The sequence below is a fragment of the Ranitomeya variabilis genome, chromosome 2 (genome assembly GCF_051348905.1).
Source record: "Ranitomeya variabilis isolate aRanVar5 chromosome 2, aRanVar5.hap1, whole genome shotgun sequence".
Taxonomy (NCBI): Eukaryota; Metazoa; Chordata; class Amphibia; order Anura; family Dendrobatidae; genus Ranitomeya; species Ranitomeya variabilis.
The window spans coordinates 543,341,885-543,356,614 of record NC_135233.1 but is presented as its reverse complement, the minus strand read 5'-3'; the positions used below and the strand labels follow the sequence as shown (position 1 = coordinate 543,356,614).

At 44.7% G+C, this 14,730-nt stretch overlaps 1 protein-coding gene across 3 annotated transcripts in view; it reads left to right on the top strand.

Moving 5' to 3' along the window:
* The window catches only part of SLC7A6OS (solute carrier family 7 member 6 opposite strand), a 135,803-nt gene that overhangs the window by 53,450 nt on the left and 67,623 nt on the right, over positions 1 to 14,730 (top strand). The window contains exon 5 of one of the 3 annotated variants that reach the window (XM_077288163.1): positions 6,099 to 6,557. The exons of the other annotated variants lie outside the window; for them this stretch is intronic. Within the exon in view, the coding sequence (XP_077144278.1) occupies positions 6,099 to 6,211 (113 nt within the window). The 3' untranslated portion in view covers positions 6,212 to 6,557. Of the gene's footprint in view, positions 1 to 6,098; positions 6,558 to 14,730 lie in introns of those variants that run through there. 3 annotated transcript variants of the gene reach the window in all.

The following is a 14,730-nucleotide window of genomic DNA, read 5'->3' as shown; positions in this document are numbered from 1 at the left end:
AATTGGCGTGGGCTCCCGCGCAATTTTCTCCGCCACAATGGTAAAGCCAGTGACTGAGGGCAGATATTAATAGCCAGGAGAGGGTCCATGGTTATTGGCCCCCCCTGGCTACAAACATCTGCCCCCAGCAACCCCAGAAAAGGCACATCTGGAAGATGCGCCTATTCTGGCACTTGGCCCCTCTTCCCACTCCCTGTAGCGGTGGGATATGGGGTAATGAAGGGTTAATGCCACCTTGCTATTGTAAGGTGACATTAAGCCAGGTTAAGAATGGAGAGGTGTCAATTATGACACCTATCCATTATTAATCCAATTGTCTGAAAGGGTTAAAAAACACACACATTATTACAAATTATTTTAATGAAAAACACAGGTTGTTTTAGTATTTTATTGCTCTCTCAATCCATCAGAACACCCTCGCTTGGCAAAATAATAAACGCACAAGATACATACCCTCAGATGAACCGTCACGTCCCACGAAGTAATCCATCTGAAGGGGTTAATTATTTGACAGGCAGGAGCTGTGCTAATGCACTCGCTCGTGTCTGTAATCCCCGGGGAATGAAGGAAATCTGAGTGATATGTACTTACATTGAGTTGCGGTGATGCGCCCTCTGGTGGATGAACTCATATGAACTCGAGCGTGGGAACTTTTCCAAGGCTCCAGTTCATGAGAACATCCACCAGAGGGCGCCTCACCGCAACTCAATGTGAGTACAGATCACTCAGCTTTCCTTTCAGCACCCAGGGGATTACAGACACGAGCTAGTGCATTAGCGCAGCTCCTGCCTGTAAAATAATTAACCCCTTCAGATGGATTACCTCGTGGGACCTGACAGTTCATCAGAGAGGGTATGTATATTGTTGGTTTATTATTTTGCCAAGCGAGGGTGTTCCGGATGGATTGAGAGAACATTAAAATACTAAAACAACCTGTGTGTTTATTTCATTAAAATACTTTTTAATCGTGTGTGTGTGTTTTTTAACCCTTTCATACAATTGGATTAATAATGGATAGGTGACATAATTGACGCCTCTCCATTATTAATCTGGCTTAATGTCACCTTACAATAGCAAGGTGACATTAACCCTTCATTACCCCATATCCCACCGCTACACGGGAGTGGGAAGAGAGAGGCCAAGTGCCAGAATAGGCGCATCTTCCAGATGTGCCTTTTCTGGGGTGGCTGGTGGCAGATGTTTGTAGCCAGGGGGGGCCAATAACCATGGACCCTCTCCTGGCTATTAATATCTGCCCTCAGTCACTGGCTTTACCACTCTGGCGGAGAAAGTTGCACGGGAGCCGACGCCAATTTTTTCCGCCATTTAACCCTTTATTTTACACGCTACAGCGCCCACATTTTGCACATACACACTACTAACGTTAGTAGTGTGGAATATGCAAAAAAAAAAGGGATATGAGATGGTTTACTGTATGTAAACCATGTCTCATATCATGTCGGGTTTAGGCAGGAGTAATGAAAAGCCGGCAATTGAATTACCGGCTTTTCTCTAACACCGCTGCGTATTTTTCGCAAGTCACACTGCTGGTCCGTGTGGAATCCGATTTTTTTCTCGCACCCATAGACTTGCATTGGCGAGTCTCGGCCGAGATACGCTGACAATCGCAGCCTGCTGCGAGTTCCCTCGGATCCGAAATACGGTGGAGAAAATATCGGATGATGGGAGCTGGACCATAGATTAACATTGGGCCGAGTGCTATGCGATTTTTTTATCGCATAGCACTTTTCCGTATTACGGTCTAGTGTGACCCCGGCCTTATTCTGATCACCCCGGATTGGCCACGACGGACCTGGTATGCGAACCTAGTACAGCTCCTTTCCGGGGTTCCATGGCGGCTCCCCGATCGGCCGCATCTACTTTCTAAAGGGCCAATTTACCACCAGAACTCAGGGGTCCTACGTTTGACGGCATGGCCGTTGAATCTTGGGTTTTAACTCAGGCAGGGTTCTCCCAAGAGGTAGCTGATACCATGATCAGTGCGCGTAAAACTGTTTAGCCAGAATTTATTATCACACTTGGAAAGTTTTCCTTTCATGGTGTAGAGGGCACGGACTGCCTCCTCTGCGGTTTACCGTCCCAAACATTCTAGCCTTTCTTCAAGCAGGCCTGGATTCTGGGCTTGCTCCAAGTACCCTCAGAAGGCAGATCTTGGCCTTATCAGTCCTTTTTCAGCGCAGGATTGCTACTAACCGTTAGGTTAGGACTTTTTTCCAGGGAGTCGCTCATAAGGTTCCTCCTTACAAAACTCCCTTGGAAGCTTGGGACCTTAATTTGGTCTTGAGGGCATTGCAGGAAGTTCCTTTTGAGCCTCTTCAAGACATTTCCTTGACTTTCCTTTCTTGGAAGGTCGTGTTTTTAGTGGCCATCATTTCCATAAGGCGGGTGTCAGAGCTGGCAGCCCTTTCCTGTCATACTCCTTTTCTGCGTTTTCATCAGGATAAGGTAGTGCTCAGACCAGCACCTTCTTTTTTGCCGAAGGTTGTTTCCTCATTCCATATTAATGAGGATATAGTTCTTCCCTCTTTTTGTCCGGCACCTACGCACCGTGTAGAAAAAGCTCTCCATACGTTGGATCTGGTGAGAACACTTAGGAGATACATTTCTCGAACGGCTTCTTTCCGCCAGACGGATGCTCTGTTTGTCCTTCCGGAAGGTCGCAGGAAAGGTTGCGCGGCCTCAAAATCCACCCTGGCCAGGTGGATATGTGCGGCCATTAAGGAAGCCTATCGCGCCAAGGGCTTGACGGTTACGGCTGGGATCAAGGCTCATTCCACTAGAACAGTGGGGGCTTCCTGGGCCATTCGACACCAGGCCTCAGCAGAACAGGTTTGCAAAGCTGCGACCTGGTCTAGTCTGCATACTTTTGTCAAACATTATAATGTCCACTCCCAGATCTCTGCAGATGCAAGTCTGGGGAGAAGGATTCTTCAAGCGGCAGTGGCGCACTTATAGACAATCCGTTATCTGGATGATTATTACTGGTGAGTTAATTCCCCACCCAGGGACTGCTTTAGGACTCCCCACAGTCCTGTGTCCCCCAATGAGGCGAAGGAGAAATGGGGATTTTTGTGTTACTCACCGTAAAATCCTTTTCTCTGAGACGCTCATTGGGGGACACAGCTCCCTCCCTGGTAATATCGGATTTTGTCAGTCAGTATGACCTTTTCTAGACATAAGTTTTTTTCTGTATTTATGCTGTTATATTAACTCTCGTGTTTTTATCCTACTGCTTTTGCACCGAACTGGAGTCTCCAGCAGCCAGTGTCAGGGTGTATACGAGGGAGGAGGCGCTAACGTTTTTTCACGTTTACTTAGTGTCAGCCTCCTGGCGGCAGAAGCATACACCCACAGTCCTGTGTCCCCCAATGAGCGTCTCGGAGAAAAGGATTTTACGGTGAGTAACACAAAAATCCCTATTTCTCTGGAATGCAGCAACAGATAGTAGATAGGACAGGAGACCAATACTTTCTGTATCCTCTATGGAGAGGAGGAAGTGACTGTGAGGGTTCAGAGCCCAGGGACACCGCTACACTGGTTCTCTTCACCCCCATGTCCACGCAGGCCTGTCTCTAGAAGGGAGCGGGGGTATCACACGTTCATGATTTGTGAGGGTCCTCTGACTGCGGACTATACTGCAGGTGTTCTTTAATCCCCTTGCCATGTTTGTTGGTTGTGTACATTCTCCAAATGAACTCATTTCTGTAAACCCATGGAAAACTAAGTAGCAAAGCTCTGACCGGAAACGCCAAGGGGTCTGACGCTTTTAGCTATGAACTGTTTAATCTGTCTACCCCCATGTCTATTACATGAGTCCAACCCCCCGGAGCATGGCCAAGGACGAGCTCCAAACTAAAGATCATACTAGAGGTGTCAAACTAGAGTGAGCGCGCTCACTGAGGGGTAGAACAACCCTTGGATGGGTCGTCAGGCACTCATGTCCACGTCGGGAGGTACCTCACAATTGCTCTGATAGCGTTGTCTTGTACTGAGGTGAACACTTTTTTTTTTTTTTGGGGGGGGGGGTCCCACCAGAAGTTTTTTGATGCATTTACCAGACAACCGAAGTAGAAAATTGTACAGGGTTGGAGGACATTGTTATTTCATTATGTTGTGATTGACACTGAGAGAAAAACATAGATTGAATAAACATTGACCTTTTTGTGCCGCCAAAGACTAAATACATATTGGTCTCTGTCCTAAATGTAAAAGCCATACGTCTGGCATACTGTGTGGCAATTGCCCATAGCTTAATCCTTCTTACATAATGGTTCATGCTGCACCCTTCCCCCAATGTTATACTGCTGTCATTACTACAAAGAGGGGAGACTGCTAAATCCATCCCAGGAAGGTTTAGCCTACTCTGCTCCACACAAGAGACGCTTGCTATAATCTATTCTGTCATGATTGCTTAATTTGGAGTATATAGAAATAGAACCAAAGAAATGAGCCAGAGTGTAAGTTGGTATGTGTAAGAGCACATTCACACTGTGGCCATTTCACAGACAAAACCCAATAAAAAAAAAAAACATACAGCTCTGGGAAAAATTAAGAGACCACAGCAAAATGTTCAGTTTGTCTGATTTTTCTCTTTATATATATATATAATTTTTTTTTGAGTAAAATGTTAATTGTTCTTTTAGGCTACTTTCACACTAGCGCCGTGTACTGCACGTCGCTATGCGTCGTTTTGCAGAAAAAACGCATCCTGCAAAAGTGCTTGCAGGATGCGTTTTTTCTCCATAGACTTTTATTAGCGACGCAGTGCCACACATCGCAACCGTCATGCGATTAATAATGGATAGGTGTCATAATTGACGCCTCTCCATTATTAATCTGGCTTAATATGTCACCTTACAATAGCAAGGTGACATTAACCCTTCATTACCCCATATCCCACCGCTACACGGGAGTGGGAAGAGAGTGGCCAAGTGCCAGAATAGGCGCATCTTCCAGATGTGCCTTTTCTGGGGTGGCTGGGGGCAGATGTTTGTAGCCATGGACCCTCTCTAGGCTATTAATATCTGCCCTCAGTCACTGGCTTTACCACTCTGGCGGAGAAAATTGCGCCGGAGCCCACGCCAATTTTTTCCGCCATTTAACCCTTTATTTTAGCAGCTACAGCACCAAAATTTTGCACATACACACTACTAACATTAGTAGTGTGGAATATGCAAAAAAAAAAGGGATATGAGATGGTTTACTGTATGTAAACCATGTCTCATAACCTGTCGGGTTTGGGAAGGAGAAATGAAAAGCCGGCAATTGAATTACCGGCTTTTCTCTCTAACACCGGTGCGTATTTCTCGCAGGTCACACTGCTGGTCCGTGTGTAATCCGTATTTTTCTCGCCCCCAAAGACTTTCATTGGCGTTTTTTTTTTGTTTTTTTTTTGCGCAATACGGTGACAAACGCAGCATGCTGCGATTTTGTACGGCCGTAAAAGACCGTATAATACGGATCAGTAAAATACGGCTGATAGGAGCTGGGACATAGAGAATCATTCGGCCGTGTGTTATGCGTATTTTACGGGTGTATTTTCTGCGCTCATACGTCCGTAAAACTCGCCAGTGTGACGCCGGCCTAAAGGGAATGTTACCAGGTTTCTGCTTCCCCACCTGTGAGCAGGCAAAGACCCTGATTCCAGCAATGTGTCACTTACTGGGCTGCTTGCTGCAGTTTTGATAAAAATCCATGTCTTCTCAGATCTTCCAGTTCCCTGAATGCTATGCTCTGTATAACCCAGCCCACATCACTGGCATCTTGCTGCCTATGCACAGTGTATTCAGAAAGCTGCCAATCAGTGGTGTAGACCTGGTTATACCGAGCTCATTGATATGGAGGGCTGCATGGCAGCAGGTTTACACGTCCTCTAATGCTAAAATCACTTGGCAGGAGACTAGCAAAACTACAGGAAGCCTGACCTCCACAATATCATGGCGGTGACGCCAACAAGCTGTTTTTCTGCCTTCAGTCTGGTGCATGTGATTTGAGTCCATAATAATAAAAATACAATTTTCGGCGACAATAGTGACCGTGGGGCCAGGTAATACAACCGTACAATTCTCTATCCTCAGGGTACTATGAAGACAGTGATGAGGACTCCGCGCTCGGCCGAGGCCATGCATGGGATGACTACCGTCTGAGAGCAAGAGACTGTGAATATGCCGCCAACGAGTATTCTGACTAACTGGGAATATAACATCATGGAGGGCATTTCTCTTCGGTACAACACCAATGTTCTGTTTTAAGGGCGAGATTACCAGGCTGAACTTTCCTTTTTGTCCATTAACTTTGTAATAACTGGTTGACTTTCTCCCAATTTTCTCTTGTCACATAATATCTATAGCTGCATTATTCAGCCTTGTTACATTAGAATGGCTGCTCTCACTGTTAAGTGTAATGGACCCAGTGATCACAATGGTAAGGGGTTCTGTGTGGATCGTTCACCTGATTAAATATGTATATTTCACACCTATAAAGCTGCCTGTAAATGTGGATTTTTTGCTAATAAATGGTGTATAACTGGTAATTGCACCATAGTGTTACTCGTCATGACCTGAGGAATTAATATAGGGTCCCATGCTGGTTATACAGAAACATGGCGGTTCCATAAACCAGTTTCACATCTGTTTTATGAGGTTCTGCATCATCCATTTTCCTATAGACAATGCCATGTAACTTCTGTTATTTATTATTCCTATTGTAGCAATATGGGACTATCATATGTATCTCACAAATGCGATTTTATGAATTTTCTCCCTATAAGACATCCCATTATACAGATTTTATAAATTAATTTGTGAGAAATTGGCTTTAAAAGGGGTTAGCAATGATCAATTATCCATGGTAGAGATGGTCACGCACAATGTAGTAATGATGTGCATGCCTCACCATCGCCCCATTCTCTGGATTGGTGGGGGTCCCAAGAGTTGGATCCCTAATATTGAGATTTTTTGTGCATATCCTTACACGGTAGATAAGTTATTGTGGGACAATCCTATGAAGATTATTTTGACACTGACTTTATGGCTGGCTTTATAGGAGCCATTAAAGAACCTATTGACTTAAGTTTTCAACACCACTTGCTTCTTCAACAGGCTGTGTGCAGCCTTGCCAACATGTCTGCAACCAGGACATGGTTCAACCAGGACATGAGAATGGGCGTGAGGCATCATGTAGCTATCCTGTGCCCATGTCTCCTATCGCATTCCCTGACGTCATCAGTGCCGCTCACCTGGGTGGAAATGAGAAGCCCATAGAAATGCCCTTAAAGCGGCAGATTTCTGTTCTTTTCTCTGAATCCGTCCTGTGCTGTTCTTCCAAGGATACATGCATTTAGACAAACTGACAGAAGTCTCATTCCTTTCGTTGACAAAAGGAGCAAAAAAACACAAGTTTATTTTGTTAATTGGTGAAATGCGCAGGTTATGATTTGTTCCTATGTCAGACACCGATAGCCCCCTCTACCAATGCCTGTCTTCTGCAGTTGAGACTGAAAACTTGGATAATTTGTAATCCTGGAAATAGTATGTTTCCTAGTTTTACCAAAATGTCCCTACACTTTTGCAAAAGTTAAAGGCTACCGGCAATAATGCCATGCTTGGTGTAATTCAGCCAAATGTTGTGCAAATCGGGACTTCTTACAGCAGGGGTCCTCAAATTGTGTCTCGCCGACGGTCACCTTAAAGAAGACTGTGTTAAGTCCCCAGGGAGCCGCCCCGACGCCTGTAATATGCCATCCCTCCTGTGTATGTATGTCAATCAGTGACTGCATTCACGCCTGTGCAGTGGCGCGGGTCACTGTGCTTTATTGAAGCCGCTCAAAGTTTCGTGAGACTTCACAAATCTCACAAGTCTTTGGTTACTACGGCTTCAATAGGGCACAGTGACCTGCGCCACCAGGGCTGCCATCAGAACATTACTGCCCTGACTGGCGTATGGGGCCCAATCAGCAGAGGGGAGCCTGCATCGGGCCCCAGTGGCAGCCTTGTGCTCCGTGCAGTAACTGAACTTGTGTCCGAGACGCAGGTTAAGTTACTGTATTGCCATGTGGGCCTGGGCCCACACGGCAATAGTTAAAGCCACCAGTCAATCGGAGGCTGGCAGCTCACGTCACCAGTGAGAGCGCGATTGAGGCAGTGGAGGGATCATCATCGCTGCAGGAGCACGGCAAGGTAAGAAGTTAGTTTTTCTTTTTTTCTTTTTTTTATTGAAAGCAATATGTTTCACCGGCAGGATGGAGACACATGGACCATGTAACTCCATCCTGCGCGGGGCAGGATGGAAGACAAGGGGCAGAAGGGAGACACAGGGCTGGAATGGAGACAAGGGGGCTGGTTTGGAGACATGTTGCAGGATCAAGACAGATGGGGCAGGATGTGCTTAATTCTAAAACTCTGGGCAAAACTATCAATGAAAAAGACCTGGGAGTAGGAGTGGATAACAAACTCACATTTAGTGGCCAGTGTCAGGCAGCTGCTACAAAGGCAAATAAAATAATGGGATGCATTAAAAGAGGCAGAGATGCTCATGAGGAGAACATAATTTTACCTCTATACAAGTCACTAGTTCGACCACACTTAGAATACTGTGCACAGTTCTGGTCTCCGGTGTATAAGAAAGACTTAGCTGAACTAGAGCGGGTGCAGAGAAGAGCGACCAAGGTTATTAGAGGACTGGGGGGTCTGCAATACCAAGACAGGTTATTACACTTGGGGCTATTTATTTTGGAAAAACGAAGGCTAAGGGGTGATCTTATTTTAATGTATAAATATATGAGGGGACAGTACAAAGACCTTTCTGATGATCTTTTTAATCATAGACCTGAGACCGGGACAAGGGGGCATCCTCTACGTCTGGAGGAAAGAAGGTTTAAGGCTATGTTCACACGATCCTTTTTTAGCTGCGGATCCGCAGACGGTTTCCATGCAGGGTACAGTACAATGTTACCCTATGGAAAATGAAATCCGCTGTGCCCACTATCCTTTTTTCGGCGTGAAAATCAGCGCGGATTTTCAGCGGAAAAAAAGAAGTACCATGTCAATTCTTTCTGCGGATTCCGCAGCGGGTTTCCACCTGCACCAATAGGAAAATGCAGCTGGAAACCCGCAGTGGAATCCGCAGTAGAAAAAGGACTGAAAACCGCAGTGAAAACCACCGCAGGTTTTGCACTGCGGTTTTCACAAATCAGGACCTGAAAAATCCGCAGCGAAAAAAGGATCGTGTGAACATAGCCTAAGCATAACAGCTGCGGAATTCTTTACTGTAAGAGCAGTGAGACTATGGAACTCTCTACCGTATGATGTTGTAATGAGTGATTCATTACTTGGGGTCTAAGGGGTATCGTTTCTCCTTATGGAGAGTGACATACCATCTCTGGCTTGTCAAGGTAAGGAGGCTTATTTGCCGTACAATGCTCCTCTGGGAATTTAAATATGCAAATTGCCTCTTCTGAGAAAAAGAGGACTTAAACTCTACAGCGCCACCTATTGGAAGTAGCGATCCTACAAGTCACAATCAACCCTTTAACGAGTCGTGCAATATGACTTAGGATAAAAGCCAAATCAGTATCTCAATTCGCAGACACGGTGTTTCGGGCTGTTGGCCCTCGTCAGTGCGAAGCATGAGAACTGATTTGGCTAGGTGAGAGGCTCTGGACATGGGGTCTAAGGGGTATCGTTTCTCCTTATGGAGAGTGACATACCATCTCTGGCTTGTCAAGGTAAGGAGGCTTATTTGCCGTACAATGCTCCTCTGGGAATTTAAATATGCAAATTGCCTCTTCTGAGAAAAAGAGGACTTAAACTCTACAGCGCCACCTATTGGAAGTAGCGATCCTACAAGTCACAATCAACCCTTTAACGAGTCGTGCAATATGACTTAGGATAAAAGCCAAATCAGAGTTTAAGTCCTCTTTTTCTCAGAAGAGGCAATTTGCATGATTCATTACTTAAATTTCAAGAAAGGCATCCAGTCCCCTCTTAAAAGTATAATGTCACATGTTATATATATTAGATTCCTTGATAGGGCGTTGATCCAGGGAACTAGTCTGATTGCCGTATGTGGAGTCGGGAAGGAATTTTTTTTTCCCAATGTGGAGTTTACTCGCTGCCTCAAGGGTTTTTTTTTTGTCTTCCTCTGGATGAACATGTTAGGGCATATGTTAGGTTAGGCTATGGGTTGAACTAGATGGACTTAAAGTCTTCCTTCAACCTTAATAACTATGTTACTATGTGGCAGGATGGAGACAGATGATACAGGAATATGGGGCAGGATGGAGACAGATGATGCAAGATTAGGGGCAGGTTGGAGATACATGGGACAGGGATGAATATGATGGGGCAGGATGGGAGAACATGGCTGGAGCCAGGAATGAGACACACGAAGGCCAGGATATTACTGCAGTGAGGTATTTATTTTATTTTTTGAGCATAGTGTTTTAAATGGGGGAGGTGGTCCGGTTACTGGGCAGAGCAACAATTTTTTTTCTTCATCTGGTGTAGTTTAGAATTTGGGGAAAAAAAATAAGTAATTTGTTCTGCAAGCGGAGCTCTAGATAACTTATTTCCTGCAGAGACGTGCCCTGGCTGGAAGAAGTGATGGCGGTCTGTGCTGGATGAAGATGAAAAGCAAATATGAAGGACTTCACCTAGAGACGTCACTGGTGAGTCAGTGTGTTACCTGTACAAGACACTATACACTATACTATATACAGCGGTCCTGTATACAATGTCACCAGTGATCACTATTACCTTTACACTATATACAGAGCTCCTGTGTATGTCACCAGTGATCACTGTATTACCTGTACACAGACACTGCATACTAAGTACAGATCACCTGTGTATAATGGGACTTATGGTGATATTAGTATTGTGTTTTTTCTATTACGGATCAGTATTTTAGTATTCATTCACTATGTGGTGGTAATATGTTGTCCAGCCATGGTGTGGCAATATTTGTTCCTTGTTAGTGATGAGCGAGTATACTCATTGCTCGGGTTTTCCCAAGCACGCTCGGGTGATCTCTGAGTATTTGTAATTGCTCGGAGATATAGTTTATCGCCTCGGGTGGCACAGTGGTTAGCACCGCAGCGCTGGAGTCCTGGGTTCAAATCCCGCCAAGGACAACATCTGCAAATAGTTTGTATGTTCTCTCCGTGTTTGTGTGGGTTTCCTCCGGGTTCTCCGGTTTCCTCCCACATGCCAAAGACATACTGATAGGGAATTTAGATTGTGAGCCCCAACGGGGACAGTGATGATAATGTGCAAAGCTGTAAAGCAATGCGGAATATGTTAGCGCTATATAAAAATAAAGATTATTATTATCGCCTCAGTTCCATGATTTAAGGCTGCCAGATACGCTGAATACATGTGAGGAATGCCTGTTTGCTGGACAAGCTGAATACATGTGGGAATTCCCTAACAGTCGTAAATCATCCTGCTGAGGTGATGAAAACTATATCTCCGAGCCATAACAAATACTCGGAGATCACCCGAGCGTGCTCGGGGAAAACCCGAGCAATGAGTATACTCGCTCATCACTATTCCTTGTATGTGCTATTATTTGGTCACTATGTGGTCTGGTCATGGTGTGGTGGTATTTGTTCCTTGTATGTGATATTATTGGTCATCATGTGGTGGTAATATGTGGTCTGGTCATGGTACGGTGGTATTTGTCACCTGTATGAGATATTATTGGTCATTTTAAAAATTGAGAAATACAGATATACCTAAATTGTATTTGATATTTTAACAAATTATTAATAGGATAGAGTAGGGCCCGGCCCAAAGAGTCTACCTTGTCGTAGTTTAAAAAAAATCTGACTGTGGACAGGTCGTGGAGTCACAAGGGGGCCCTGAAAATTTTGCCAGTATGGGGCCCTGAAACTCCTAGTGGCAGCCCTGACTGCATGCGCATGGCTCACTAATTACAACCCAGATTTTGAAAGACTGGCAGAAAACATGCAGTGCCAGATTTCACACTGAACTATTAAGTTTGACATTTTCAAGTTTCATGGCATTGTTGAAGTTCTACTACATGTTCTTTTCCAGTTAATTCTTGTTTTCTACTAGTAAATTGGCTTTGACTATGTCTTTATTTACAATGTGGCTCTCGACCAACTTTCATAGCGGAATGTGGCTGTCAAAGTAAGAAAGGTTGGGGACCCCTGTCTTACAGGGTGTGAAAAGCGTATAACATGTACATTATAAGAAAGACCATCAGTCATATATTCAAGTTGTACTTTATTGTATGTTGGAAAAATCAGTCACCAAAACCTTTTATTTAAAAAGTCTGAGCAACAAGAATACAAGGTGGCATACAAGAGTCAGGATTGTAGTGGAGACCTGCTCCCTTTGTCTTGTAAAATGGCACCCAAAACATAAGATCATCAGAAGGAGTCCCTGAGTCTGCACCACATGAAAAAACACTCAACTTGTCATTTCAAGCCTCCAGGATTCTCCTGCCATTCTTCCCCCCTCTGTACAAAATATGAATGTCCTATCTTATTGTGGACCACAAAGTATCACCTGGTTTCTTACCCAGGTTTGAGTTGTGATCACACCGGCCATAATGATTTAGGCATAAGTCACTGTCATGTATTACTGGATAAGATGCCGACCTTCTATGCAGTAATGTAATGGCCTTGCAGAGGATTTGGGGCATATATAGGAGGTAGAAGCTTGGCATGCCTGCAAGGAGGACTGGTGTCAGAGACAATTCACACCGTATACACCAGTTGTCTGTAGCCTGTGACGCTACCTGCAGTTGGTGCTAGTCTATTGGCAGGACCTGGCCCATCCATGTTCTCTAGCCACTAGACGCGGGTCCTGAGAACTGCCTCTTACCTGATTAGCTGGTCAGGCACGACATCATATGGACTTCATATTGCAACGAAGATGTCACACCAGGCCGGCTAATGAGAAGATTTCAGGCAATTGGAGGTGGCTCTAAGGGCTCCCGTCCAGCGGCCACCAATTACTGATGTGTTCCTATACATTGATTCTCACACAAATAGCCAAGGGAATCTCCTATATATAATAAAACATAACTTTTAATAATAATGGTATAAAAACCGTTTTATGGACGACAAATGTGATAAAGTGCAAACAGTGCTCAAAATACCAGTGCTGATTAAAAAAATGGTTTTGTCTCACCAAATCAGTCGCTTTGTTGCAGGAGCTTTCAATTGTACACCGGGGGAGGGGAAAAGAAAGCATTAAGCTACTTACGGGTAGCGGCATTTTTCGGAGGCCCATGACAGCACTACGAGAGAGGGGATCCGCCCTTAAGGAACAGGAAACCTACAGATACAAAAAGGGCGGCACCTCTCCCATGCATCAGTTGTATTCCAGAGCCTTGAGAGGACTACCGCGGTTAGTGGCATACAAATATACATTATATACATTTTGAAAACGAAAAATATTTTATTAAATTGTAGCTAGACACCATACGTGAAATTTACATCTACACACTATATACAAATTAGGAAGTGCAACCCCCACGTGAAATAGGGAGGGAACTAAGGGTGCTGTCATGGGCCTCCGAAAAATGCCGCTACCCGTAAGTAGCTTAATGCTTTATTCGGACTCCCATGACAGCACTACGAGAGATTTACAGAGATGTAAGCTACCTTAGGGAGGGACTATAGCCTGCAGCACCCTTAACCCGAAGGTGAGATCAGAGGAGGACCCCAAATCCAACCGATAGTGCTTAAAGAACGTGGAAGGGGATGACCAAGTGGCCGCCTTACATATTTGTTCCACCGACACTCCAGATCTTTCTGCCCAGGATGACGCCATGGCTCGGGTGGAATGTGCCTTTAGATTCTGCGGAGCTGGTCCCCCACCCGCTGTATAAGCCATAGAAATAGTTTCCCTAATCCATCTAGCCAGTAAATATTTTGACACTCTACATCCTTTGTTTGGACCTTGGAAGGAAAGAAGCAGTGCCTCATCCTTCTTCCAACTATTGGTGACTGAAATATACTGTAGGAGAGATCTCCTAACGTCTAGCGTATGAAGCTCGTGCTCTTTAGGATTGGATGGATTAGGAACAAAAGATGGTAAAACTATTTCCTGCGACCTATGAAACCTTGTTGCTACCTTTGGTAGATATGCTGGGTCTGGTCTAAGGACTACTCTGTCAGACAGGAACTCTGTATATGGGGGAAGCCTGGAAAGTGCCTGGATATCCCCTACCCTGCAAGCTGAGGTTATGGCAATTAGGAAGGCTGTTTTAAGTGTCAGCATTTTAATCGAGGCCTCGTGTAGAGGTTCAAAGGGGGGTTTTGTTAGTGAGGATAGAACTAAATTTAAATCCCACGGAACTGATCTATCTTTATACACTGGTCTAGTTCTACAGACTGCCTTCATAAACCTCGCTATCCAATAGTTGTTAGCTACATTACAGGAAAACAGGGCACCCAGAGCTGAGACCTGTACTCTAAGGGTACTAGTAGAGAGTTTTAGCTCAAACCCCTTTTGTAGAAACTCTAAGATTTGTTGTATTGGCACCCCTTCTTGGATATTAAATTTAGAAACGGACAAGAACTTCCTCCAAGTTCTAGAGTAGATTTTTGTAGTTATTTGCTTTCTACTCTTTAGGAGCGTTTCTACCAGGTTCGGAGAGAAGCCTTTATCTATTAATAGTGACCGTTCAAACTCCACGCCGTTAAACGGAGCGCTGTCACTTGTGGATGGGAGA